This window comes from Penicillium coprophilum, assembly GCF_028826855.1.
Source record: "Penicillium coprophilum strain IBT 35676 chromosome Unknown utg000002l_segment0_segment1, whole genome shotgun sequence".
Taxonomy (NCBI): domain Eukaryota; kingdom Fungi; phylum Ascomycota; class Eurotiomycetes; order Eurotiales; family Aspergillaceae; genus Penicillium; species Penicillium coprophilum.
The window spans coordinates 3,641,286-3,669,123 of record NW_026622722.1 but is presented as its reverse complement, the minus strand read 5'-3'; the positions used below and the strand labels follow the sequence as shown (position 1 = coordinate 3,669,123).

At 46.5% G+C, this 27,838-nt stretch overlaps 10 protein-coding genes across 10 annotated transcripts; 5 read left to right on the top strand and 5 right to left on the bottom strand.

Annotated features, from left to right (window-relative positions):
* Positions 1-157: 157 nt before the first annotated feature.
* Positions 158-2,317, bottom strand: sac6 (fimbrin; the record flags this gene model as incomplete). Its single annotated transcript, XM_056674589.1, has 5 exons — positions 158-189; positions 245-1,227; positions 1,281-1,972; positions 2,029-2,239; positions 2,295-2,317. 5 exons carry the CDS (start codon positions 2,315-2,317, stop codon positions 158-160), a joined length of 1,941 nt encoding a protein of 646 aa, XP_056535114.1.
* An 858-nt stretch (positions 2,318-3,175) lies between these two features.
* N7500_003442 (DDHD family phospholipase) lies at positions 3,176-5,839 on the top strand (the record flags this gene model as incomplete). The annotated part of the gene is made up of 2 exons (XM_056674588.1): positions 3,176-4,611; positions 4,660-5,839. 2 exons carry the CDS (start codon positions 3,176-3,178, stop codon positions 5,837-5,839), a joined length of 2,616 nt encoding a protein of 871 aa, XP_056535113.1.
* A 1,151-nt stretch (positions 5,840-6,990) lies between these two features.
* Positions 6,991-9,888, top strand: N7500_003441 (uncharacterized protein; the record flags this gene model as incomplete). Its single annotated transcript, XM_056674587.1, has 3 exons — positions 6,991-7,277; positions 7,378-7,509; positions 7,593-9,888. The coding sequence occupies 3 exons, from the start codon at positions 6,991-6,993 to the stop codon at positions 9,886-9,888; spliced, it is 2,715 nt and encodes a 904-aa protein (XP_056535112.1).
* A 240-nt stretch (positions 9,889-10,128) lies between these two features.
* Positions 10,129-10,631, top strand: N7500_003440 (transcriptional coactivator p15/PC4 family protein; the record flags this gene model as incomplete). The annotated part of the gene is made up of 2 exons (XM_056674586.1): positions 10,129-10,356; positions 10,413-10,631. 2 exons carry the CDS (start codon positions 10,129-10,131, stop codon positions 10,629-10,631), a joined length of 447 nt encoding a protein of 148 aa, XP_056535111.1.
* A 129-nt stretch (positions 10,632-10,760) lies between these two features.
* N7500_003439 (Hydantoinase B/oxoprolinase) lies at positions 10,761-14,749 on the bottom strand (the record flags this gene model as incomplete). Its single annotated transcript, XM_056674585.1, has 6 exons — positions 10,761-11,435; positions 11,500-11,681; positions 11,742-12,227; positions 12,292-12,335; positions 12,403-13,211; positions 13,250-14,749. The coding sequence occupies 6 exons, from the start codon at positions 14,747-14,749 to the stop codon at positions 10,761-10,763; spliced, it is 3,696 nt and encodes a 1,231-aa protein (XP_056535110.1).
* A 14-nt stretch (positions 14,750-14,763) lies between these two features.
* N7500_003438 (uncharacterized protein) lies at positions 14,764-15,048 on the bottom strand (the record flags this gene model as incomplete). The annotated part of the gene is made up of 2 exons (XM_056674584.1): positions 14,764-14,952; positions 15,007-15,048. The coding sequence occupies 2 exons, from the start codon at positions 15,046-15,048 to the stop codon at positions 14,764-14,766; spliced, it is 231 nt and encodes a 76-aa protein (XP_056535109.1).
* Positions 15,049-15,805: 757 nt separating this feature from the next.
* N7500_003437 (RNA-binding protein) lies at positions 15,806-16,932 on the bottom strand (the record flags this gene model as incomplete). The annotated part of the gene is made up of 5 exons (XM_056674583.1): positions 15,806-15,858; positions 15,914-16,328; positions 16,382-16,481; positions 16,538-16,594; positions 16,847-16,932. The coding sequence occupies 5 exons, from the start codon at positions 16,930-16,932 to the stop codon at positions 15,806-15,808; spliced, it is 711 nt and encodes a 236-aa protein (XP_056535108.1).
* A 978-nt stretch (positions 16,933-17,910) lies between these two features.
* On the top strand, positions 17,911-20,428 carry N7500_003436 (Mitochondrial carrier protein; the record flags this gene model as incomplete). The annotated part of the gene is made up of 9 exons (XM_056674582.1): positions 17,911-18,017; positions 18,092-18,401; positions 18,463-18,738; positions 18,788-18,924; positions 18,977-19,178; positions 19,522-19,612; positions 19,726-19,830; positions 19,927-20,294; positions 20,351-20,428. 9 exons carry the CDS (start codon positions 17,911-17,913, stop codon positions 20,426-20,428), a joined length of 1,674 nt encoding a protein of 557 aa, XP_056535107.1.
* Positions 20,429-20,727: 299 nt separating this feature from the next.
* Positions 20,728-22,223, bottom strand: N7500_003435 (glutamate-5-semialdehyde dehydrogenase; the record flags this gene model as incomplete). Its single annotated transcript, XM_056674581.1, has 3 exons — positions 20,728-21,638; positions 21,696-21,857; positions 21,923-22,223. The coding sequence occupies 3 exons, from the start codon at positions 22,221-22,223 to the stop codon at positions 20,728-20,730; spliced, it is 1,374 nt and encodes a 457-aa protein (XP_056535106.1).
* A 407-nt stretch (positions 22,224-22,630) lies between these two features.
* Positions 22,631-24,444, top strand: N7500_003434 (putative COP9 subunit 3; the record flags this gene model as incomplete). Its single annotated transcript, XM_056674580.1, has 5 exons — positions 22,631-22,798; positions 22,875-23,111; positions 23,173-23,622; positions 23,733-23,885; positions 23,956-24,444. 5 exons carry the CDS (start codon positions 22,631-22,633, stop codon positions 24,442-24,444), a joined length of 1,497 nt encoding a protein of 498 aa, XP_056535105.1.
* Positions 24,445-27,838: the final 3,394 nt, after the last annotated feature.

Sequence of the window (27,838 nt, the reverse complement as noted above, 5' to 3'; positions counted from 1 at the left end):
TTCAGAGAGCAAAGACCTAGCAGGGTAACAATAGAACTTTGATTGGAATCCACACTTGGGGTCTCGCCTTGAGCAGCGGAAGATTTACATGTATTGGAAGACAAGAGAAAAAAATGCAATACCATAACAATTGGCCAAAAGTGAGCTGTTGTACTCCTTACATCTTCTCGTGGGTAGCCATGAGGGAACCTATCATATGTGAGAAACCGAAAACCTGACCATACCGATAAAAGGATGAACTTACCAATAAACGTAGTGACCAAACGAGACCGAACTTGACAGATGTCCTCCGGGACCAACCAGATGGTGGCACCCATCTTTCTAGCGATACTAATAGAAAGCTTAGCGTTTGCATATGCCTCTTCGTCGGTCCGACCGGGTGTGACTAAATCGTAATCCACGTAGCTGCTCTTCATGCCGTTGAGCACATCGAGGAGGAAGATTCCTGATCCAATAGATTTGTCTTTGAAGCTGCGTATCGTGGAAGACTTGCCGCCACTGCTAGACATGTCATTCGCCCAGCGGATCATCTCAGTGTCAGTAATTTCACGTTTGCCCAGCCGTTGGGCCAGCGCAGAGAGTGTGTTGGTGATATCACGGCGCATCAACTGCCACACCAATCCAAGAGTGAGGGTTCGTTGGCCATCAGTGATATCAGCGCCCTGAACCCCGACTAGAGAGAAACCATTAAATTTCCCCAGCTCAATTGAATAGTTGGTGTTTTCCACCGCCTTGAATCGCATCAATTCACCGCCAGACGCTGGTGGCTTATTAACATGTTTCCAGTTCACGCTTCCAGGAATGACCTTGTCGTATGCTTGTAACAAGACAGAACCATCGCGTAGGTCATCGAAGAGCGAGTTGACCGCCGGCTGCACATCCAACGAATTCAACCACAGAGTGAAGACTCTGGCCTCTCGCTCACCCTCAGCGTCAAAGTCTTCAACTTCGAGCTTCTCCTCCTCGGTAATAGGGTCGAGTCCTGGGTGGGTGTTGAAGAGATTGGCGACAAAGGCAAGGTTTAGCTTAGGGTTTCCAGCAACCAATGAGGTCGGGGTAAGGAACTTGCGGCAATCAAGCGAATCAGCGTTCTGGAGGACCTGTTCAGCTCGCTCGAGCAAGTCTCGAGTTTGGAGAGGGGCACGCGAGCAAACATCAGGCGCCAGTTGGTTAAGGAGAACGGTGTAGTTCTCGCCATCCTTGACATCGGTAGAAAAGTTGGTCACCCTAGATCGGTTAGGAACGCATCTTTCTTTGTTTTTCCCTCGGGCGGAACATACCGTCTGTCCCACTTGGCATTCTTGAGATGATAATTGAACCAGCGGAGGAGGATTTGCTCTGGAGGCAAGCGCAAGAACTGTTCGAGTGTTTCATCCTCGTCCAACAGCCTATACAGCTCCGGGTGGAGTTTGATATCAATCTTTCCAAGTAGACCACGGCGGATGATTTGCCAGATGAGACCCAGGATAAGATGCTCGCGCACTTCAATGATATCCCCGCTTCCAATGTTGACAACCGAGCATCCGATACCCTTGGCAGAGTTGATAACAATGTTATTGTTCTCGGTCATGTGGAAAGCATTCAGTTGCTTGATCTTCTTCCCGGCCTTGTTCAAAACGCGCTCATCAATGGTGTCTGGTACGCTGTCGTTAATCAACTTTGCTAGGACCAAGCCGTCCTTGCACTTATCAAACATCTCGAATGTATCGGTGGGGAAAGGTAGGAGGTTGCCAACATCCGCATCGCCCGCTAGGACGGCATTGATGTGTCGCGTGAACTCGGTTCGTTCGTCTTCGTTGATCGTATGCGTGACATTGGAAGAAGATCCCTGGACATGGATTCGTCCACCCACACTGCCCTTGGAGACATGCCGGGATGCCCCGGTGCCAGCACCAGCATTTTGGATCACGGCCGCGGGGGTAGTTGCTGCGCGGGCACCTTCAGTAGGTGCCGTCCGAAGCTTCGAAACCAGCTGCCATGGCGTTAATATCAGCGGGTTGAGAAAGGGGAGCGGGGAAGTTGTATTACATCGACATAATCTTCGAGTTCCACGCGCCGGGAGCTATCGAGCTCAACATTTTTCAAGGCTGCACGCACCACATCATACGGTTGGCGTTCTGATTGTTGAGCAGCTTTGATCGCGGTAGATTCATCAAGGTAGCCACGGTCTTCGATGTCCAATCTGTTGAATGCATCCTGAAGGGAAAAGATCTCGCCCTGATCAAGCTGCGGGAAGCGCCTATGGTAATCATAACAATCAGCATATGCCTGCATTCAATGGCAAGAAAATGTACTTCTGAAGCTTGAGGACGTTCATCTTGTCAGAATCACGATCCTGGCAAAATAGGTGTAATCACCCAGGAAAAGACCGGGGTTTTTGACAAAAAGGAAGTACTTCACCCCCGAATAGACCGATATGTAAAGAAAGCAAATCCGAAGAAATCCGATCGGTGCTATAGAGGTGGGCAGTGCAGGGAGGCAGCCAGGTATACAGGAACCGAGAGGTGGGATGAGCCACGTAATGAAAGTACCTAACAATACAGAGTACATGACACTAGGGGTATTGTTGTATGGATATGTAAGTATCGTGTCGGTAACGCCATGTTCTCGTATTCAAGAATCTTCGAGTGACGTAGACACCTTTTGCATACCATCATTTATATGTTGGATGTTCATACATGACTAGCTATATGTATTTATATATAAATGAAGTATCAACATATTCTTGGTATATTCCTCTCTTTACTGGAAAATAGTTTCTGTCAACCCGTTTCCACAATTGACCGAGGTAACCCGTACATGTATAGGTTGTAGGTGCATGTTGACAATTTCACAGTAGAACGAAATGAGAATTTAGGTATGAATATTCCTAGGCTTTTAAATATAATGACAAGGCATCTGATATATATCCATTGGTATATGAACACTTAATATACTCGGATGTCGGTACGCAGCTAGGTAATTGGCACCTGATTGCACTGGATTACATCATTTTCGACCTCCACATTCATTACTCCAACACTTGATCGGCTTTTTGAAGGCTTTTGGATACATCGTTCTGGTCTATCTGTTTCTTTACCTCTGTCTTTTTTTTTTTTTTTTCTTTCTCTTTTTCACCGTCCCCACGTTTCCCACGCTGGTTTGTTTCACTGCCTGCCGACGGGCGCTCCTCCCTATGGCGGGTGCAGAGCAAAAGTCGTTCTTGGGGACATTCACTCCGTGGAGTACACCAAGAAGTTCAACCCCGGCACCGCCTGGCGATCACCAACAACCAGATGTCCTACAGCGATCGCAAGGAGAGGACCACACGGTGACCCACATGCATCGATTAAGCATGCGACGCTATCCCTCCGATTGCCCTCCGTTGAAAGTCAGGTGGTTCTACGCAGTGGACTCTCCCAAGCGGAAACCATCCATTATCGGACAGAAAAAGGCCAATCAAAAACCCTTGCCGTCGCCGAAGAAATTTATACCTTTCCCAGGGAAAGATTCCCAGTCCATCGAAACGACGTTTCAGAAACTCTCCGACATCGAAGATGCCCGTCAACAAAACCAGCCAAACGACAGTGAACCGGTTTTGTCCAAGGTGCCTGTGAACGAGGATTTTCTGTTCAATGTCGATGTGGAACAACGAGAATTAAGTCCTACGTACTGGATTGGCCCTGTATATGAAGTCCGTCGGGGAACGTGGTTCATTCAGGATGGATCTACCTTGAAACCATGTGAAGAAAATCTCGCTACCCAGCTTGAAGAAGGCTACGTGAAACTGTGTCCCTGGAGGCCCCAGGCACCGGAGCAGAACTCGCAAACAAACGAACAGGCAACCAAAAGTGTGCCAATGAATACCCACGAGCCAGATACCAAACTCCCTCAATCAGCCAATCCGAACTCTCCGCCCCGTGGTACGGGAAATGATCTCAATGGCCCTACGGTGGAACCTCAGCAGTATCGTCTTTTTGGCGCTTACATGAATAGGATTGTGGGTTATCAAGATTCCACAACCGCCTGGCTGATGAATGATGATTTCATGTCCCGCTTCAGTACTTCGGTGTATCAAAAGCTAGGAGGCGTTCCAGGAACGAAGTTGGTTCGAGGCTTCGAGCCCAGGAAACCAAAAGAGACACCAGAAGCAAAGGGGTCCAAACAAAAGTCACCGGACGAGTCAAAACCCGCCAGAGGTCTAAATGATGTCCTGAAAGAAAAGGCAGAAAAAGCCACGGATACTCTCAAGTCAACCTCGGCTGATGGATTTGAAGGGTACGAGAGTTTACCGAAATCAACATTAGAACGCCAAATGTCCTCCCTTGCGGGTGAGCCGCAAAATCCAGCTGACCTCGAGGAACAAGCTCGTAGGCAGGAGGAACAGGAGATGGAGGAGTCGAGAGAACTAGATGGCACGGACAGAGAGCGCGAGGTTGATCATCTAGTTCTCGTCACTCATGGAATCGGCCAGCGCCTGGGTTTGCGACTGGAAAGCATCAATTTTATACACGATGTAAATGTGCTTCGCAAAACGCTGAAAACCGTCTACAAAGGCTCGCCCGATCTTCAAGCATTGAATTCAGCGTTCCCAGACAGCGATAAGAATTGCCGTGTTCAAGTGCTTCCTGTGTGAGACTAACCCCTTGCTGGGCATTCCTTTTTGGCTAATTTCATCAGGTGCTGGCGCCATCTTCTAGACTTTCCTTACCGAGGAGTCCGGCAGAACAGAAAGGAACTGGATCTCACTGATGTAGATGCTCTCGAGGATGATGCCTACCCCAGCCTATCCGATATAACACTGGAAAGTGTACCTGCTGTTCGAAACCTCATTTCAGATTTGGCTATGGATGTACTTCTGTACCAAAGCGGGTACTGCGAACACATCTCTAATATTGTCATTCAAGAATGCAATCGAATCCTCCGGCTGTACCGCAAGGAAAATCCTTCTTTTAAGGGTTCAGTCAGCCTCTGCGGCCATTCGCTTGGAAGCGCGATCCTATTTGACATTTTGTGTCACCAGCCGGGAACCAATACCAGGCCGAATGGGGTCTCCAAGGGAAAGGCCCATGAGAGTGATGACTCAACCCCCGACGGTTCGGGTGCATTTGATTTTGACTGCGAAGAGTTTTTTTGTCTGGGGTCACCCATTGCACTCTTTCAAATGCTCAAGGGTAAGACGATTGGTGGATACTCTGCCTTGGATCCCCGAAATCGCAAAAATGCTCTGGATGTTGAGATTGACATGGACTCACATGGTCCTGGGCATGCGCTCGGTGGCAATCCCGGTATTATCTCAACGCCAAAGTGTCGAGATCTCTACAACATCTTCCATCCTTCTGACCCGGTGAGCTACCGGGTTGAGCCTCTGATATCTCCAGCGATGGCAACCCTGAAGCCCCAACCTCTACCCTCAGTGAAGAAAAGCCTCTGGACGACCTCTGGTCAAAGTCTATCTATTCTCGGTAGCCGCATGGGCCAAAGTGTAGGATCTCTGTGGACAAATTTCACCACGGGGGTCGCAAGCAGTTTGCTGAATCGCAGCTTGGGTCTCAATGGTGATGATAGCTTGTCGGCTGCTCGGGATTCTGGTAAGCCACGTGACGAATCAACCCATAGACGGTCACAGTCAGGCTCGACTCAGCATGGGTCCGAGGGGCCCGATGATCACTATCAGACATTGATCGAGTCCGATCTGGAAACTCTTTACGACGGTTTCCAAAAAAGCAGAAGTGTTCATCATGGCGAGAGTCCAGACCCCGATGCCGACACTAATCAAGACCGTAAGCTGAAATTTGAAGACGCTAAAGTGCGTGCCTTGAATGCAAACGGTCGGGTGGACTACAGCATCCAAGAGTAAGACCCTACGCCGTGTGTTGTTGAACCTCATTAACAAAAGTACAGGGGAGCCTTTGATATTTCATTAATAGCCAGCATTGCCAGTCATCTCACCTACTGGGGAGATGAGGATGTCAATCACTTTATGCTTTCCCAGATGCTTTCTAGGAGACAAAGGCATAAACAAAAACATAAATGAAACACAGAAAAATATTCTACACTATCTGAAGAGTCTATTCAAGCTAGCCCTCCCCCGTTCACAGGCGGCGAGGGAGTAGGCCTCTTAGGGCTGCTCAGGTGTGCAGGTGAACATCTGAAGAGTATTGCACCTGCACACCTGAAGGGGGTACTGTGCTATTCCAACCTTGGAATAGTACAATTGCTGAGTAAGTCGATTACTCAAATGGGACTAGCGTTGTATCGGCTACGCATTAGGTAATCCAAACCCCCCCGGGGCCTACAAAATCTTTCCTCTTTTTTTTATTTTCATTCTCCTAACTCCCTCCGTGTCCATTTTCCCATGAGGATTCAACTTGAGCGGGGTCGAAAAGTCTTCGGGGCACAGTCTTTTCAAGAGTCCTCTGAATTTCTTCTTAATGAGGCTGAAATTTATTGTTGATTCCATGGAAATGAGCAACTGTCTCCCGATGAACACAGGCCTAGAGAATGTGGCCAGATCTCCGGTATATATTTTGACATGATTTTGGGGCTCCTGGGGTCCTTCTGTAGAATACTCTCCCGTTCCCTCTCTCCCAACCGCATCCTTTACATCTGGCATAAAGCGCATGCTCTTTGAATGCTTAGATTCACTCTGATAGCGGAGATCAACTCCTTTCTGTTAGCTTTAGATTCCTTGCTATATAGCTCAAATGCTTGTAAGGAAATCATGATTGGATACATTCTATATATATACTTGAGCTATAGCATGTCAATACAACATTAGTACGGAGTCCATTCTACCAAGTTCCAATATTCTTATGCCGAGTACGGAGTACGAGGTCCAACGAGTACGCATTGGCCAGTGCCAAGCATTTTCCTTCCTATCCCTTATCTTGCTCTTGTTCTATTTTAAATTGTCTACTCCATATCCCGTTCTCCGTACACAGATCTACAACGAAATGGAGGGTTGACGACAACTCTGGACACCCTCAAAATCCGGGATTTCTCAGCACGATGAGTGGCCTCGATGATGATGACCTCCAAGTCATTCCAGACAAAGACCGCATTACTCTCCCGACGCACCCCATCTCGAATCAAGTGATTTCAAAAGAATTTATCAATACTACCCTCAATTTTCTCTCGGCCTCTACCAATGAGACCCTTCTCGGAGTCCTGGCGCTTCTTGTATTCGTCACCTACATTATCCTGGGGAGAATCGGTCTGCTTCTGATTGGAGTGGCTGTGGGGGTTGTCTTACACGCGTCCTGGGAGGGATCGGATATTGAACCCGCAGACGGAGGGTCGCACCCACAAAAGCCCAACAGGCGAAGAGAACTTGCGCTGGAGGTCTCCAACAGGCTTTTAGACTGGCCGAAGCGGGCTAATGCTTCAAGCATCCAGGGGGGGTGATGATGGCTCTACCAGTACGCTTGAAGACCTGTCCTCAACAGACTTGGAATATGCCACCTTCCAACCCGCTACTGCTGTTGCGTTGCGAACGCTCACGGACGCAGTCATAAAAGACTATGTCAAGTCAGTATCCCTCATCTATGCGCACCCCCCCTTCTTCTCCCCCAAACAACAACCGTGAAAGAAGTAGCTTACCCTGAATACAGATACTGGTATGAGCCACTCCTACAATCCGAATCAATTTTCCCGGGTTCCTGTCGCAAAATCTTGACGCACTTCATTACATCGGTCTCCTCGCACCTCTCGCGAAAACGAACAGAGGACACGTTCTTGCAGTTTCTCACCAACTCATCATCTATCGTCATTGTTTTCTTGAATGAACTTGCAGCAGCATTCACCTCCGTAGGCTCCTCCTCGGCGGAAACTCAAAAAGCTGTGGATCAGTACCTTGAACAATTTCCGGATAGCAGCCTTGCGAATGTCTTATCTGAGGAGCAACAAAAGAAGAAACTCAGCATGATCGCGGATGACATACTGTCAAATTTCTTGGATGCGAAGACCTACAATTGTCCGGCTGTACGGGACTTCCTCCGTGAGGTTTTTGCGGGGGTGGTATTGGGGTCCACTATTACCAGTCTCGGGCGACCTGAATTTATCAACGAATGGATTATCTATCTCTTGCAGGGTGGCGAATCCGAAATTATGCACGCTATCGACGCAGGCGTTGAAGGCGCACGGAACCAGGGCGTTGGTGCTCCCAGGTCTTCCGAAGATGCAAACGCAGTCCCCGTTAAAGCCACACACAGAGAGTCCGTACATGTGGCAAGGGCTACAGACGAAGAAGCAGTATTAGAGACGAAACGTCTAAGCGCTATGATTGCTTCTCATGATACTGAAAGCACAGGATCAGAACGGCCACATCAAAACGAAAAAATCAACGAAATTTACCCTTTGAAGGCTGATCCAGCTTCAAACACGGGTCATGAAAATGAAGAACACCATGAGTCTGGACTGGTGCCCAATATGCAATTACCTGTGAGCTCGAAACTATCCGAGGACTCTTCTGCCCCACCTTTGATTCTTCATGGGGCACAGGTTTTGGTAGATGATGACGGAGCAAGGGATGAAAAAAGCCAGATCAAGTCGCGACCCATATGGGATTATCTACTACAGGTCGAGCCAGCGTCAACACGCTCGACTGGGTGGATGGTTTTTCGCAAATATTCAGACTTCGAGTCTCTTCATGAGATGTTGGGAACCGTTTCACGATTGAATCAGATTTCAAGTTTCTCGGAGCGTCACCCTATACTGCCCACCTGGAAGGGAAAAACACGACAAGCTCTCGCCCGGGACCTTGAGTGGTATTTACAAGATGCCATGAAGCACGAGTCCCTTGCTGACACTGATCGGATGCGTCGCTTTTTGGAAAAAGACGCTGGCTCATCTGCTGAACTCACCGGTCCTAGCAAGCCGGTATTTTCATTTCCTAGTCATACTGCGTTTGAAAATATGGGCAAGGGTGTGCTGGGTGCATTGACCAATGCGCCTAAGGGAGTGGCAGGAGGTAGTAAAGCCGTATTTGAAGGAATGACGGGGGTGTTTGGAGGCGCCGCCAATAGCAAGAAACCGGCTGTCACTGCTGATCAGATCCAACCCAGAGTTGATCACTCCAGTCGCACCAGTTTGTCGCACCCACGGTCCAGCCTCGATGATCGCAACATCGTAATCGACGAAGATGTTGATTCGCCTGCGCTGTGCCCTGGCGACTCTTTAAAACTCGACAGAGGTGAAATTTCCAACTCGTCTTCGACCGAGAGTACCCGGGAGTCGTTTGGGAATGAGCAAAGTGCATGGACCACCCAGACCTCACCATCCAAGACCTCGCTTGATGTTAGCGATCAGACTGTGGAACTTGACATCCAGACAACAGAAACTATCAAGCAAACCTCGTCGCATCGCCGATCGGAGACTGGGCAGAATATTGGTCAACCACGCAATCAGGGGAATCCCATCACATCTGATGAGACGCAAATAGCAGTAGAGCTGATCTTTGCGGTCATCAATGAGTTATACACCCTGTCGTCCGCATGGAACATACGTCGGACCCTTTTGAATGCTGCTAAATCGTATATTCTACGCCCCGGGAGCCCGACACTGGAAACCATTCGTACTCTCTTGCAAGAATCCATGATAGAAGCCCACACTTCAGACGATGCCCTCGGGCAGTACCTTGTCAAGCTTCGTGAGAATGCGCTCCCAACAGAGGAGGAACTTAAAGCCTGGCCCCCTCCACCCAGTGATGAGGAAAAGATCCGGTTACGGGATACTGCACGTAAACTATTTGTGCAGCGAGGAATTCCACAGGCCTTGACGAGTGTTATGGGGGCAGCTGCTAGTCGAGAAGCGCTAGAGAAGATCTTTGATAGTCTTCAAGTTGAGAGTGTCGCTCGCGGATTTGTTTTTTCAACTCTACTACAGGGTCTTAGGGTCTTGACACTCTAACGTTCAATACATCCTATTAAGGTTGGAATATAATTGAGAGACCAAGATGAATGTTAAAGAATACATACCAACATACATAGATACATAGATACATAGATACGTATATATATATCTATCTATCATACATTCGGAATATATTGGCCTTCACGTGATGACGTGTCCGTGTTTCGCGTCTGTTTGGACTTACAACTTCCTACCTTTCCCTTCTCACAACCAGACTCCTAGGATCATCTTCCAGACATGTCATCCAGAAAACGTGCGTCTGAGTCAGGCGCGGGCCTCGACAACCTGCACATCAAAAAGGTCAAGGTCAACAATACAGGGGAAGCCAAAACCGACTCCAATGGAGATCGCTATTGGGAACTATCTAAGATGCGCCGCGTGACCATATCTTCTTTCCGAGGAAAAACCCAGGTGAATATCAGAGAATACTATGAAAAGGATGGGCAGGCATTGCCAGGAAAAAAGGTCCGTTGATCAACGACTTTAGGTATAAATGGTGCTAATATTCATTCCCAATCCAGGGTATCTCAATGCCCGTGGATCAATTCGCTGCCATCATCTCTATTCTACCTGAGATCGAGCAGGCACTGAGCGAAAACGGAGAAACCTTGCCTCGGCCTGTCTACTCCACAGAGAAAGGCCAGTTTGATGAAGGAGAGCAAGGGCAGGACCATCCAGACAATCAAAATCCATCAAAGCCGAATATCGAGGCAACAAGTGATGAGGAAAGTGAAGCATAATAGCAATCTAGGCTTGATTTGCGTTGCCCATAACTGGCCCTTGTAATTGTTTATCATAATCAATTTGATCTTGACTGTTGAAATCAAACCATGGTGTGGTCTGGGCTTACGTCGCAATTTCCTCATAGATCACATACTTGCCTCTTGCGTTGCCATGTTGCTGGCAATAGAGCCTCCCCGCCAAGCATGATGATGATCTTTCTGATGGAGAAGCTGGCTCTGGTCTCCGATTTGACCCCATCCTCCCCCTCCTGGTGTACGGACAATGATCCGCTCCCCTGGCTGCATATGAGCGGAATTCTTCGCCCCCAGATTGATGTATCGTTTTCCCCAGCTTCCATCCTGCTTCTTCACGCGGCGTACCCAGACATTCTGACCACACTGGGCGTCCTCGCCTCCCTCCAATCCATATGGGTGGTAGACTCTTCGCTCGGAAAGGATGGAGACTTGCACTGGAATGCGAAATTCAATGTCTCGCACAACGCCATCTCCGCCGCAGTGCTGACCACTGCCCCCTGAATTCGGTCGTAAACTGAATTCTCGAAGGATCACAGGGTATCGGCGCTCAAACACCTCTGCATCGGTGATTCGGGTGTTAGTCATGTGTGTATGAACCCCTGAAGTGCCTCTCCAAGTCGGACCAGCCCCACTACCACCGGCGATGGTTTCATAGTAACCAAACCCTTTGGTTTCCGTCTCGCCAGGCATATTTCCCCCAAAACCAAATGTGAGGTTGTTGGTATCACCTTGTGATGCAGCGCAAGCCTGGAAACACCTCAAAATGACATCGGTTACTCGTTGACTCTAAGAGAGAGAGAAAAAAATATGATAAGTATATGAACGATGTTAAGTATTTGTTAGGTCTTACCGTCAAAACATTGCCACCCACTACAGCGGCAGATTCCGAGGGAGATAGAAGACTTCCAGGAGGAATTCGAACGTCAATTGGCTTTAAACAGCCTTGATTCAATGGGATATCTGCTAAAATAAGGCATCTCAGGCAATAGATGATCGCTGAGTATGTGACAGCCTCCGGTGCATTGATATTGCCTATTATTGTCAGCTCAGTGTTACCATCAGGTTATCCCCTTCAAGGCCACTCAATCATACCATATACTTCTGGGCCTGTCCCCTCGAAATCGAAGATTGCCTCTCCTTTGTCCCCATCTATTGATATCTTCAGTTGAATAGGGCTCCCATCATCCATGTAATCAATGGCACTCAGGTCTTGACCAGCAAACCTATTGCACACATCTTTCAGAAGATTACGCACGCTGAGCTCTGCATTGTCTTGGATCTGGTGCATGTAGAACTGCACGACAGCCTCGCCATAGTCCTCGATTAGAGTGCTGATTAAGTTGATCCCTTTTTTATTTGCAGCAATCTGAGCCTTGAGATCATTCAAGTTATCTGTTAGACATCGAGTGCCGCTGCAATCTGGATACTGGGCCGGCTCTTTGTACAGCAATACTGTGATGCGTTCCTCATCAAACTTGCCTTCTGATACCAACTTTTCGCTCTTGATGGCTGCTCCTTCTTGGTAAAGCTCCCTTGAATGAGGTGGCATAGATCCCGGGAGAATTCCTCCAATATCAGCTTCATGCAGGTTAGAATATTTCTTCCTCTCCCTCCAACTCCTTCGCTCGGGGAAGGATCTTACCATGATGCGCCCTAGAAGCGACGTAAAACACGATCTTTCCCTGGCTAAAAGCAGGCTGTAGGACCGTAATATCTGGAAGGTGAGTCCCCCCCAAACTCCGGGTGATTTGACACGATCACATCGCCGGGCTTGAGTTTATCTTGCCAGATCTGGGCCTGTATCCGTACACATGTCGACATGCTACCGAGATGGACGGGTAAATGTGGCGCATTCGCAACAAGCCCGCCTTCTGCGTCGAACAACGCGCAAGAGTAGTCAAGCCGCTCCTTTACATTGGTGCTTACACTTGTCTTCTGTAAAGCACGTCCCATTTGCTCGGCGATAGCCATAAATCTGTGCGAGAAGACGCTCAGCAGGATAGGATCCACATTGTCGGTGCTAATTTTTGGTTGGCTGGCATCGGATTCGCCAATGTTGATGACGACGTGGGTTTTTGTCAATAGTGCTGAAGCTCCTGGGGTCACCACGATTGTTTGGGTATCATCCGCCAGAATCGCCGGGCCTCTCACTCGGTCATCGACCTTCAAGTCGTCGATTTTGTAAATTGGCGTTTCACGCCGGCCACCGCCCTCGAAGTACACAAGAGATCTGCGATATTCCCGACCCGTCACGTCCCTTGGGTTGGACTCCTGGATCTGCTGGTCCACGGTTTTCTCGGATATTTTGAATCCTTTCCCGATTCCTCTCACCCTCACGTCATCCACAATGATGTCCCGGTCTGGGAAAGTAAACCCAAATTCTTGATCGTGTTGTTTCATAAATGCCTTCCCAAAGGCCCATTCATCGCCCTCGAAGTGAAGATCAGCCTCCTCTTTGCTGGGCTTAAGTATCATCAAAGCAGATTCGGTGCCTCGATATCGCATATTGAGGTATTCTTCAAACACGATTGAATCATTGTTGAAGCCTTGGTCTCGTAACTTCTGCATGGACCGTTTCTTTAAGTCTTTTATTCGCGAACCAAGTGCATCCCGAACTCCCCCTTGTCCTCGTCAACCCATGTCTTTGATTCGGGCTCTTGGTTTTCATCAACAACATCTGCCAGTGCCATTCCGTATGCCGAGAGCACCGAGGAATACCGATGGATCAAAATCTGCCGAATCCCCAGGCTTTCGGCAATGGCAACGGCATGCTGGCCACCGGCTCCTCCAAAGGTAGCCAACCTGTGTTTTGAGGTGTCATGTCCCTTGGCCTCTGTCAGAGATCGGATAGGCCGGGTCATCGTCTCATTGGCTACCTTGATGAAGCCAAAGGCAACCTCGTCAGGGGACATTTCTCGGCTTTGGCCCCCTTTGGCCAACTTGCGGTTGATTTCTTTGGTTAGATCCTCAAACAACATCCGACTAGCTTGTTCATCCAATCCCTGGGTTTCATCCGAGCCAAAAATCTTTGGGAAGAAATCTGGGATCAAGCGGCCAAGGAACAGATTGGCATCGGTTACTGTGAGTGGACCACTCTTGCGATAGCATGCAGGCCCTGGATGAGCTCCTGCTGACTCGGGCCCTACGACGAAGAGATCGTTCCGGTAAAATAATCTCGAGCCGCCACCTGCAGCAACAGTGTTGATATCCAACTGAGGAGACTGAATGGTCACTCCAGCAGTGGTTGTCTCAAAGACATGTTCGTATCGACCAGATCCGTATCTGCTAACATCCGTGCTCGTTCCTCCCATATCAAATCCTATTACGGGGATCTTTGACACGGGATCGTAGGATGTCAATGCATAACCCACCACTCCACCAGCAGGTCCTGACAAAATTGCTCGGAGACCTGAGAATTGGTCCACGTCCACAAGGCCACCGTCCGATTGCATGAACTCACAGCGTGCGCCCTTGGCACCCGCCTGCCGTTTGACACTTTCACTACCTAAGCCACCCTCGAATCCAGCTTGAAATCCAGAGATATACTTCTTGATGGCAGGAGTCAAATAGGCATCAGCGCAGGCTGAAGTGGTCCTCGGCACAAGTTTAATCATCGGCATGAGCTGGTGGCTCAAACTCACATGGCGGAACCCAATATCCTTGGCTATTTCCCCCACCAGTGCCTCATGGTCTGGAAAGGTGTACCCATGCATAAGACATATTGCTATGCTTCTAATCCCGCGGCTGTGTACCTCTTTCAACTGCGATCTCACCAAGTCCTTGGATGGACGCTTCAGTATGCGAACTGCTTCCGAAGAAAGGCCGCGAACAACATCGGCTTCTGCCTGGGTTCGTTCCCGGGGAATAGTGATAGTGATGTTTCGTTGCGGATCTTCTGCGTAGTCTTCCAAAGTGACGCGCTCATCCACCTCAATTACCTCTTCGTAAAGAACATCGGGACGTTTGATGGCAAGGTCAAATATTCTGGGACGAGACTGGTTTCCAATCTCGAGGCAATCTTTGAAGCCCTTTGTTACCACCAGCGCTACCTTCTCTCCTTTCCGTTCAAGCAACGCATTTGTAGCCACGGTTGTGCCCATGCGGATGCTTTGGATCAAAGAAGTATCGATGGGTTCCCCCGACGGATTTCATGGTTTGTAAATTGAGAAAGAATCCGCCGAATCCCCTCTAAAGGCGCATCTTTGTAATTGGTTGGGTCTTCTGAGAGCAGTTTAATCACAATGTCATCTTCCAAGCGGCCCGTCCCTGGATTTCCAACGCAGTCCGTAAATGTCCCACCTCTCTTTTGACATATCAGTGTTCTGGATAAGTAGTAAAGGAGAAGAAGGGCTCATACATCGATTGCAATGTTGATTCCTGTTCGATTTCTTGAACTCATGATGATAGTTGATCGAGAGAAGGTATGGAATTTTGGACAAACCATCCCGCAAAAATATCCTACGTCATGACTATGGCAACTTTCAAAACGAATCGGATCTTAGAAAATTGTTGCTGTTTTTGTGTTCTTTTTGCTTTTAGAGGAAGTTCTTTAAAAGACAAAGAAGTGGAATGCTTAAAACTGGCTCCCAGCATTGTCCTCACATACAACTAAAACACTACACTGGTTCGGAGGAAACAAAGACCAAATAGTATGGCGATCGGTCGAGGAGGGCGAGGAATTGAAATAACCGGTTTGAAATTAATGTGCGAACAAGACGGAGGGCGAAACGGAATTCATCGTGGTATTTGGGGCGCGGACTTGGAACGATCGCTCGACGTTCGCTTCGGTGGGATCCGAGCTGCTGACCAGGATAAAATTACCAACCTCAAATAAGATAAAATGGGAATAACTTGGGGGAGAGCAAATTCGATCGGAAAAAAAAAAACCAAGAGCAAGGGAATCAGGGGTCACACGTTCACTTCGCCCCGGCTTGTACCCAGGAGCGACCTTCACGCCATTTGAAATCAGAAACACAGAAGGGGGACGAGATACGAGATATGCCAGAGGGTGTATCAAGAGCAATATTGAGACGATAGCCTTGTCTTTCCCCATCCCCCTAAATGAGTCAACCGCAATAAAGGAAACCCTTCAGAAGGCGAAAACAGAATGACGGGAGACATGGGTTGAGAGCGAAAGAACGTAGGACTGAGTTGATCTACTCAGCAGTATCAAGCTCGTCATGAGCAGAGGGCATTGGGTCCAGGGGTACTGCTGTATGTGAGTGAAAAGAATCTTTTCTAGGCTATATCACGAGGCAACTGACCTTTCCTGTCCTCACCGTTGGGGCCGTTCTCACGGTCCTCCTCACGACGCTCCCGATCATCATCGCGTCTTTCCCGATCATCCTTGCCATCACGTTCGCGGTCATCGGGGCTGCGAGAACGATCACGGGAACGGTCACGATCACGTCGATCGTGGTCACGGTCACGGCGGTCAGAATCGCGGTCGCGGCGGTCGTAGTCGCGGTCGGTGCGGTCAGCATCCCTTTCGTACCGATCGTCTCGGCGAGGAGAATAGTCGCCGCCACGGCTGCGACGAGGGGATGGCGAGCGACCACGGCGAGGAGGAGTGCGATCACGGCGACGATCGCGGCCAGCGTCACGAGGAGCATCACGGGGAGCATCACGGCCAGAACCAGAGTCAAAGCGCCAGGAAGCAGAGGGAGGAGTGCGTGCCCACTAGGGATAGGTTAAAAAAAGAGATTGAGGCAAGGTGTGGAGGATATGCTTACCTCAATCTTCAACAAATCGTCGCGGCCGATACGCTTGTTGTGCATCTCATGGTAAGCATCATCAGCATCACGGCGACTCTCGTATTCAACGAAAGCGAAACTAGGCGATTTAGATTAGACGGGTAGAGTGGGTTCAGGTATCATCCTTCAACTTACAGTCGGCTGGAGGGAGTGCGCGGGGCAGGGATATCACAGCGAACAAGACGCCCATAACTAGTTACAAAATCAGTTGAGCTAGCTGCAGATACCGCCATGGAGGGAAATATGGATGATCAAGACTAGCTAACAGTTGCCCGAGTGAGACGGGGCAACCTAGACACAAGCTTCCAGGCCAATGTCACGCTAGTTGGAAGAAATAAAGAGGGATGCCGTCCAGAGCATTCAGTGCCATATGGTCTTCATCGGGAGGTCGTCGGAAGGATGGGGATCGAATTTCGTAGGTGCGAAGGTAGAGGCGACACGTACCGTTCGAATTCGTAGGCAAGATCGCGAGCACGGGTGCCATGGCCAAACCCGGTAACATACAATGTAGTTCCAGAGCGAGAAGACATGGTGCCGTCAGCACAGGGCAATGGAAAAGAGAGAAGACTGGGTCAGTTGGGAGAGAATTTGAAAGAATTTGAAAGGAGAGGTGGAGCTTAAGAAGCTTCAAGATGATAAAAGAGTATAAGGAAGAGAGAGCCTTGGAGGGAAAGAATTTAGGAAGGTACTACGGTGGATTAAGTGTGCCAATGACGCACTTGATGAAAGGAGTTTCGGTTTCTTTTCTTTATATTTCTATGTTGTATTGATTCATATATAAATATATAAATATATCTATCTATCTATATATACCCAACGTAGACTAAGTTTTTCTGTAGATATTTCACTTATATGGAATTTTGGGGAAAAAAAATATATATATGTAATATTTCGATGAATGTTGGAAGATCTAGGCATAGACTGAACCCAAGGCACAGGTACGTAATATAAGTGGCGGACTATCGGGAGGTACCGTGTCTGTCGGTAAGTCGGGATATTCTTCTCTTCCTAAACCCTCTCGAAGCAACCTCGACCTAGGTACACACATCACTCTTGTGTGATCTGGTATACCTTTCTCTTATTCACAGTCTCTTGTTATTTCTTTCTCGTTTTTTTTTTCCTGTCCAACTACATCTACATTGAAGAGGGAAAAGCAATTTTGGCCTCAACAACTCATCTGATCATAGCAAAGCCCTTTGTTTTTGATCTCACTTCACCCTTTTGGCAAATTCTTTCTCCGCATTTGCTTTTTATACCTCATTTATATGGCCATAGAGATCAACAATACACCACTGGACACAGGATCAACGATGTGCTTTTAGATCACCAAGCCTCGGAAGACCACCAACCTTCATGGCTAGCACTACACCTATAGTGCTTCATCGCATTTGATTTGCAGCAACAATCAAGCTTCAATTTACAATCAAAAGATTTGCGGGGAATCATTACATCGCAGATCACAAAGGACCTCTTTATCAACCTCGGAACCGAATGTGCAAACCGTCAAGATGAGCTTAGATCGCCAAGATGCTGTGCAGAAAAAGAGTTGGAAGGTGCAGCAAAACCTACCTTACCGAACCTTTCCAAGTTTCCCTCTAGTTCAAATCCAGTCAAGGTGAGAAGGAGAACCTCACATCCCCTATCGAGATGAGCTAGGAGGCTGACTTGATGAAAGCAGGAGCTGATTAGTGAACAGCCCCCTTCAGTTTGGGTTCGTACTAAAAAGAGTCTCGCCGAACCAGTGGTGGCTGCATTTATGGCTGGTGGAGTGGCTGGCGCAGTTTCCCGAACAATAGTGTCACCACTCGAACGATTAAAAATTCTTCTCCAAATTCAAAGTGTCGGTCGAACGGAATACAGATTATCAATCTGGAAAGCCTTGGTGAAGATGGGGCGGGAAGAAGGCTGGCGGGGCTTCATGCGAGGAAATGGAACAAACTGTGTTCGCATTATTCCCTACTCTGCGGTACAGTTTGGAAGCTATAATTTCTACAAGCAAGTGGGTGGATGTTCATATCCTATAGTAATTTTTGATGCAAACTGACATTCATTTGATCTAGTTTGTAGAGTCGCCCGATGGTGAGATGACCCCGATGCGTCGCCTTATCTGTGGAGGTGTTGCCGGCATCACCTCGGTAACCATCACCTATCCTTTGGACATTGTTCGAACCCGACTTTCCATTCAGTCTGCTTCATTTGCCGATCTTGGAACCAGAGATCCTGGCCAAAAATTGCCAGGCATGTTCGCCACAATGGTCATGATCTATAAAAATGAGGGTGGGACAAAGGCTTTATATCGTGGAATTACTCCGACAGTTGCCGGAGTAGCCCCATATGTGAGTTGTCCTGTTCAATTTGACTTCGATCACAACTGACAGGCGACAGGTGGGACTTAATTTCATGACTTACGAATCGGTGCGCAAGTATCTGACACCGGAAGGCGACAAAAACCCTAGCTCCTATCGAAAATTGCTGGCTGGCGCGATATCTGGAGCAGTTGCCCAGACCTGTACCTATCCTTTGTCAGTTCTTTTACTTTATTGGCCAAGCCCCATGAAACTGACTTTTCCTTAGTGATGTGCTACGTCGGCGATTCCAGATCAACACAATGTCGGGAATGGGCTACCAATACACCTCAATATGGGATGCTGTGAAGGTCATTGTGACTGAAGAGGGACTACGTGGACTCTTCAAGGGGATAGGGCCGAATCTTTTGAAAGTTGCTCCTAGTATGGCCAGCAGCTGGTTGAGCTTTGAACTGACTCGTGATTTCTTTGTCGGTCTGAACGATAGAGAATAGTTCAAATAATATGTATCTAGATATTTTCTTTTCATTATTATTGGGAGATTTTGATTGTACACAATGCATACAGATCATTGAAGAAGAAAGGAAAAGGATATGATATGTATGTGGTGAATTAATGTATGATATATGGAGCCCTGCGATCGAAGATAAGCTTCAATCATTTCAGGGCTGGACAGGGAATTTTCAGAGACCCACTGCGCACGTGATCCAGTGGCCAATCCAGGTTGGAAATCACGTGGCTGAGGTCAGGTCATGTGCCTCGCCTTTCCTAGTCAAGTCTAGCGTAGGGCTAAACCCACACACCACTGTCCAGCCGAAAGTCAAGGATCAAAAACCTCCTGCACTTTCCATACGGGTGCGACAGCAAGCTATTTCCCGGGAAGTCGATCAATACACAGCCATGGGTATGTTCAATCATCTCCGTTCACTCGGCTATCGCATCTTACAGCATTCATTCGAATCCCTTTCTTTTTTGTGTTCTTCTCAGTCCATTCCACTGACAATTCATCGATTGCAGGTATCGACCTGGACCGCCACCATGTGCGGAGCAGCCACCGCAAGGCTCCCAAGAGCGACAACGTCTACTTGAAGGTTCTGGTGAAGCTCTACCGCTTCTTGGCTCGTATGAAACCCCCGATTCCGAATTTCGTTTGCAGCGCAATTTCTACAGGTGTGCCGTTTTGAGGATCTAGTGAGGCTGATATGGGATGCATGATAGGCCGCACCGAGTCCAACTTCAACAAGGCCGTCCTCCGCCGTCTCTTCATGTCGAGAATCAACCGCCCCCCGGTTTCCCTTTCTCGCGCTGTCTCCAACATCAGCGAGGCACAGAAGGGCAAGACCGTCGTCGTTGTCGGCACTGTCACCGATGACAACCGCCTTCTGACCGTCCCCAAGCTGTCGATCGCCGCCCTTCGCTTCACCGCTACCGCTCGCGCTCGCATCGAGAAGGCTGGTGGTGAAACTTTGACTCTGGATCAGCTTGCTCTCCGCGCTCCTACCGGTGCCAACACCCTCCTTCTGCGTGGACCCAAGAACGCTCGTGAGGCCGTGAAGCACTTCGGCTTTGGTCCTCACACCGATAAGGTGCGTTATTACGACCGGAAAATGAAATGGTATGCAAATTTACTGACTCAAAACAGAAGCCTTACGTGGGTAGCAAGGGCCGCAAGTTCGAGCGGGCTCGTGGTCGCAGAAGGTCCAAGGGTTTCAAGGTTTAAGGGACTTGATAAAGATGATGCGGGGTGTATGTATTGTGAAAGATGCATTGACCACATTGACTTTCTCGATGCCTTGAGTCATTCCAGATCTACCCAGAGACCTCTAGTCTGTGTACTTAAAAGTGGCGGGATGTCTTTGGTTGGACTGGGAAATGAGAATTTACGAATGAAGGGGCAAAAGAAAATTGAATCAGGCTTTGTCCTAAGTTTTTTTCTTATGGGATTTTTCAAACAAGAAAGCAAGCAAAAAAATCTGTTTTAAAATGATATTCTTCTATGCGTTGCACTGGGGAACCAATTTACTGGTCTATGGGTAGGTTAGTATGGAGATACTTCTTCCCTCCTTCCCCATCATAGTCTGCTGCCCTGTGTCCATTTCCCCGGATTAAGTACTTGTAGATGGTCAGGCCCTCAAGTCCAACTGGTCCTCGGGAATGAATCTTGTTGGTACTGATGCCAACTTCTGTACCAAACCCAAACCGCATGCCATCGGCAAACCTAGTAGATGCATTCCAGAAAACACCCGCACTGTCAATTCCGCTCATGAACATATCCGCCGCCTCTTTTGACCGAGTCACAATGATCTCTGTATGCTTGGACGAATGCATGTTTATATGGGCGATTGCAGCCTCCACGGCCATGATCGGAGACTCAGTCGATGGAATTGTTTTCACTGCCAACACAAGGTCCAAAAATTCAGTGTTATAGTCAGTTTCGGTGGCCGTTTGTAATTGCGCTGATTTCTCGGCTGGCAATGCCTTGGTCAGTGCAGATTTTGAATCAGGATCACAACGAAGAGTCACGCCTTTCTCGAGGAGAGCAGCAGCTACTGCCGGAAACACCGACTCAAAGGTTTCCTCATGGACAAGCAAGGTCTCCAATGAGTTGCATGCCGCTGGGTAGTTCGTTTTCGAATCCACAATCACTTTCACAGCGGTATCGATATCGGCATCCGCGTGTATGTACGCAGAACAAAGGCCGTCGGCATGGCCGAGTACGGGGATTTTCGTGTTATCTTTCACGAAACGGACAAGTTCGTTGGAACCTCGAGGGATGACCAGGTCAATCAAGGAGTCCTGGGCCAAGAGAGAAGTCACTGCATCGCGCGTCTTGACCAGCTGGATCGATGATACAGGCACCCGAGATTCGGCGATAGCTTTAGAGACGACGTTCGCGATTGCTGTAAATGATTCCATGGATTCCTTCCCACCTGGATATTTACGTCAATTGGGCAATTTCATGGAACCTTAATAGGGCGTATGTGTACCTTTCAGAATAGCAGCGTTACCTGACTTGATCGCCAGCGCAGCGATGTTTGCTATTACCTCTGGACGGGCCTCAAAGATAATCAACAGCACACCTATAGGGCAACTGACTCTCTCGAGTGTCAAACCATCGTCGAGGAGAGTTCGCAGTGTCACTTTGCCAACTATAGTTATATGATGTTAAGTTTTGTCTCGGTGATTGGGGTTCATAGACTAAAAGAGCACTCACTAGGGTCATCCAAATCTCGCACACTTAGGATTCCATCAAGCATGTCTCTGTATTTTCCAGGCCGGGACAGATCAAGTCTCTTGAGCACGCTATGACTCAAATTCCCGCTCTCGGCCACAATAGTAGCAATTTCTACATCTCTAGCGTTGGCTGCAAGAATCTCTTTTTGGTTTGTTTCCAGCGCATCATGGAGCAACGTCAAAGCTTTATTGCGGTCATCGTTGCTCAAGGTTGCAAGGCGACGAGAGGCAAGTGAAGCGCTATAGGCAACATCAATTGCTCCGGAATCGGTCAATGACATCTCAAAGAACCGCTCCTATATGGGTTGAACGAGTGTAGAAAAGAAGTACAAGTAGTAGTAGAAGAAAGGGACAGGGGGAAAAATGAGTCAAAAATGTGGAGGGGCACATTATCGATCCCGCTGGTCTCGGATTTACCCACCTTCCCGAGGTGTCTCTGATAATCACAACTCCTCGCTACGTCACATTTCTTTAATTACACAGCACCTACAGCACCTACAGCGTAGGTTACAACACTTCTTTTACAATTTCATCAACTTCTCTCTTCTCCCCCTTTCGTTCTTTTCTTTATCCAACGTTGAGTCTCCGTATTGCATTCCTAACTTAACATAGCACACTGGCTTGAAATAAGACACCTTTGCGCATTTGACGTCAATTCTCTTGTGTTCTTCTTTCATACATTGCCAGCATGACACTTCTCTCGGATATTATCTCTGCATCGGCACATTTAACCAACTCTAATCAGCTACCCAGCGATGAGTATGACCGTCGGATCCGCGAGCTAGTTGAATACTTCAGGCGATTACAATCCACTAAAGCTCTCGACTCACTTGCCAGTGACAAGTCTGTTTTTGATGTAAGCAGCTTAATCTATACCAAGTCTTGTCTATGAAAGTTCTATGGGGTTGCAGCTAATATGCATCTGTCTCTAGCATTTTGACCCAGCAATAAATTCTATCCCATATCTTTTCTTGCTACATGTGCAAATACAAAAGGCGCAGGAACCAAACACCAATGCAGTTCCAGCTGATCTTCACCCCTCTGGAAATCTATGGACACATGCTGCACATTTTTTGGCGAGTTTCAATGAGGTCCAGGTCAGATACGCTGGGCGAGAATGGCGTCTTCTGGTTGAGCTCGTGGGGCAAGCCTCGCAAGCTGCATCAATGGCAAGTAGTCGGTTACTTCCCACTGGCTCTTTGATTGAATTGCTAACGTAATATGATACAGCCACTGCTAGGCGCTACGCTAATTAAAGACGCCATGCTTCGTCTCGACCCATCGTGTGCCGTTTTCACATCAAGTCACCTTTTACTTGTCCGGCTTTGTCTCCAGGCCAAAGCATATTCGTGTGCGTTGCCTGTCTTGAATAAGCAGATTTGTCATTTCCCAATTCCGGTGGGGCGTTCCTCTTCAGAGCCTTCCGTGCTCTGTGCGGATCACGGGTCAGCTGTATCCTTTATGACTGAAGCTGCCGGGTTCTCATCTAAGCTGTCTTATCGAGAATACCTGCAATACTTTCTTTATGGAGGTATGGTATACATGGCGTTAAAAAAGTGGCGCAATGCACTTCATTTCCTTGGGATTGTCATATCTACGCCAAGTACTAGCTCTGTCAGCTTGATTATGGTGGAGGCCTACAAAAAATGGGTACTGGTAGGTCTACTCGAAAAGGGCAAGGTAAGCTATCCCTTCGCTGAAAGAAGTAGGGGTGTGGGGGGAAGAAGAAGACATGATGCTCGACAGCATGAGCTCTGTTGTTTCCTGGAGCTAACTGTTTTCGTGGGCAGCTCTGTTCGCCTCCGAGCATCACAGCACCTCATGTGACAAAAGTGTATCAATCACTCGCGAGACCCTACATCATTCTTGCTCGTGCATTTGAACGTAGTGATTTGAAGAGACTGAATGCCGAAATTGATGCTGCCAAGGGAGTCTGGTGCGCGGTAGGTGACAGCTCTTATTGACTCTTAGGTCGTATCTTTCTGCCATTCAGAGCTAATGCCGGCGCTTTAGGACAATAATGTCGGTCTCGTTTCCCAGGTAGTGGGTGCTTTCTTCAGTCAGACCGTTATCAAGCTTGGCAAGACTTTTGCAGCTTTAACGGTAGCCGACCTATCAAAGCAAGTGTTCCCCTCTCCAGTGTGTGCAGAAGTCACTGGGTCCGCTGTTTCATCCCTCATCATGTCTCGCGCTTTGAACGCGACATTGGTGCAGACCAAAGATCATGCTGGGTCTTCTATGCTGAGGTTCTCATCCATACATTCATTGCCTCGACTCTCTCGTGAGTTAGACTTACAGTCCCAACTCGGGCAGGAGATGAGGCTGATGGAGACACTGGTGATTAACCTTGGGGAAACCAATAATAATTTGGCATTAAGTGATGAATATGTCGATAGCCTGAATAAGGGTCAGGCTTGGTCAGGCTCTAGTGAAGTCAATCCCATTTCAGTGGAGGAGGGTGGACTTGACATGGATGAAGATCTAATGGGTGACATGTCCTAAATTTATCTTTATGGTGTCAAGGAGCATTAAGGATTAAGTTGTCCTACTTTTGAATGAATTACTCGGGTTGCTAGTCATTTGTAGTGTTTGTAGACCGGTAATTGTGATAAATGTAAAAGGGATCTTGGTGGCCGAAGGCCACTAGATAGACCTTGTGAAGCGAAGTGACTTATTAGTAGTTAGTTAACGTATTTCACAAGCAAGCTACGCACACAAGCGAGCTACGCACCCCACCCAAAACGCGTCCATGAATTAGCAATCAATTAATTTAACCACCCACCATACCACCAATTCGCTCTCAAAGCTCTAGAAATTCAATAGAGTAAGAGGGTAGGATCTTATTAGCTATCTAGGCTTTTAAGAATCAAGAAATCTTATTAATTCGTGGTGTGGTGCGCTACTATAATATCCCTAAATCTACACTTTAGACACACCTACGTAGGGTCTAATAACGCGTGACTACTTACGTAAACTCCTATAAATTAACAAAAATCGAATAAGAATCTCTTAAGAAATAGATTCTCTCTATAGATTCTCGCGGATTAGCTCCCTATCCCTCTACTATATAAGAAATAGTAAACCTTCTCCTTTAATATCGAGGAACTACCCTAGTAGTTTTAGTTAGTAAAAACTAGGTTATAAACTTTGTGAAAAGATACCCTTCTCTATCCTCTAAATTCTAAAGACACTATAATTACGAATATATAAAATATAAAGATCTAAAGGTTATCTAGGAGTGGTTTAATCTTATCTAAAAGATAATCCTCTAGTTTAGAATTAACCCTAATAATATTTATAACTTTAATAAGACTAGTTTTACTATAGGCTTAACTATAATAGTAAAGATAATTATAAAAAGCGAATTCTATAGTTAGCGCTTACTTTTATAACCTAGAAATTATAAATAGGTAACTACTATTAAATATATTAATATATTAGGTTAGGCACTCCCTCTATATATTATTTTTAAAGGTAAAGTCTTTATTAAATTATAGTTAGACTGCGGCATATCCGCTCCAATGGATATCAGATCGATCCTTATATCCGCAATTTGCGGATATTGGATATGAGTTAACATCCACATCCGCACTGCGGATACAAGGGATCTTGGTGGCCTTCGGCCACCAGATAGTCCTTGTGGAGCGAAGTGACAAGGTTTTTACCTAGTTAGGTACCGGGTTTTAATTATATAATCACTATCGTATTTAAATAGCTAGATTTAGACAGTTTATATCATGTGATAAATAATTTTAATTGCTGGGCATGGTGTATATCTACTGCCGGTAGAATTATTCTACCATTTCTTAGCGATGACATTTTCGCTGCATTAGAACTCTATAGATTTGGACCTCATATAGGAGCAAGGTCACGTGATATACACCCAAGCCCTTATGATATAGGTTGCTTCGCTTCGCTCCGTAATAAGTTTATATCTATATCCACAATATAGATATCCTTAGATATCCGCACTAGTATAACTCTCGCTTACTTTCCCCCTTATAGCCTATTATATGATCTTAATATAGCTTACCAATATTTTCTTACCACTAAAATAAACGTATATTTAGTCCTAATAGAACCAACCCCTTTAATCGATAGTTAGCCCTTTAAAATTTTAGGAAATAGATATATATCAAAGGTCTCCTTATATAGTATTTATGGGTAGTATCGTAGTTTTCTTAGTCTAACGTTTTATTATAAAGGTAGCTATAGATTAACGATTTTATAGTAAATTATATATAGAAATATATATTTAACTACTATTAACTATAATAAACTTCGTAGGAGATAGAATATAGAAAATTAAAACCTTTATTATTAGATAAGTTTATTCGATTTTAGGCTTAAATAAAAGCTAAGAGTCCTAGCTATCTACTAATTATTTTCTTAATCCATTTTAACTACTAGAACTTAAGAAACCCAAGACAAAAGTTCTTAAAATATAGACTTTGCGAGTTTCGATATCTTATAGATATCTTATAGATATCCATAAAATATCCACAAAATATCCGTAAGATATCCTTAAGATATTCTTAAGATATCCTTAAGATCCGTAGGATATCCTCTAATTATCTACACTAATATATAATATAGCTAATTATTTAGGTAAACTATATCGAAAGTAAGTCTAAGTTAGAATATCCTAGTATATTTACTTTACCCCTAATTTAGGGGCCCTAAAAACCTCTACTAGTTTAGATATAAGCTTCTCTATTCTTTTAAGTACCCTACTACACTATATATTATAATTATTAACTTCTTAATATCCTAATTATACATCCTGTGCCAAAAGTCTTGCGACAAACCCCATATTTTTAGCGCATAGTATATCACCCCCCCAACCACCCTATTTATTTTTTTCTTCCTACAACAACCATACGCTCTTTCGGCACTAAAATCTCTGGAAATAGGGGTATTCAATGCGAGCTATCTCCTGAGCAACGTGCGGGGATATACAGTGCCCTAGATGCTGGGGTATCTACTTCGAAACTCGCCGTCGAATATAGCTGTCACCGGAGCACTATTTACCGTACAAAAGAGCGGTTTTTAGAGCAAAAAAATACCTTGTTGAGACCCTGTACCGGCCGCCCCCTAATCTTTAACCAACGCGCCCGTAAATTTATATATTTACGGGCCCACCGGAACCCTCTTTAGTCCTATAAACGCCTCGGCGTAAGCTACCCTAGGTACCCCTCTTAAAGTACAATTCGAAGGGTTTACCGAGCCTACAATCTATATAAAAGGAGATCTCTAAATAAGATCCCTATTGGCGTTTAAATAGCAAAAAGAAGACTCACTTTTACGCGGAAATAGCGGATATAGCTTGATTTTTCGAACTAGATCTGGTCGGACGAATGTTCCGTTTAACGAATGTCTAATTCTAGTACAAAATAGGCCTAGAGATTCTAATCTAAGACCTATTAGCGTAAACTTGTGAACCTTAAGGTTTATATAAAGGATATTACGTAAATAGTATAGGCTAGGATCTAGCTTAGTAGGCGTATAAAGTTAGTAGTTATAGGACAGGAGAGATAATGAATTAGGAATAGCTATATAGTAAATTCCTATCTTAATACTCTTAAAGAAGGCCTTCTCCTAATCTATATACCTAGAACTATCTTCTAGTAAGATAATACCTATATATATACTATAGGTATTGTGGGAGAGTGGTTTAAACAATATAGGGTATATATCGAGGATTGGCCTCTACATTCACCTATACTTAGCCCTATTAAGCCTTGCTAGTGGATACTAATAGTCAAATTATTAGATATGTACCCCGAATTGATAGAAATGGGTAGGAGTGCAGAGGATTGGATATATTTTAAGAGAGCTATATACGCTGCATAGGATACACTTGATCAGGGTATAATTGACGATTTAATTCGCTCTG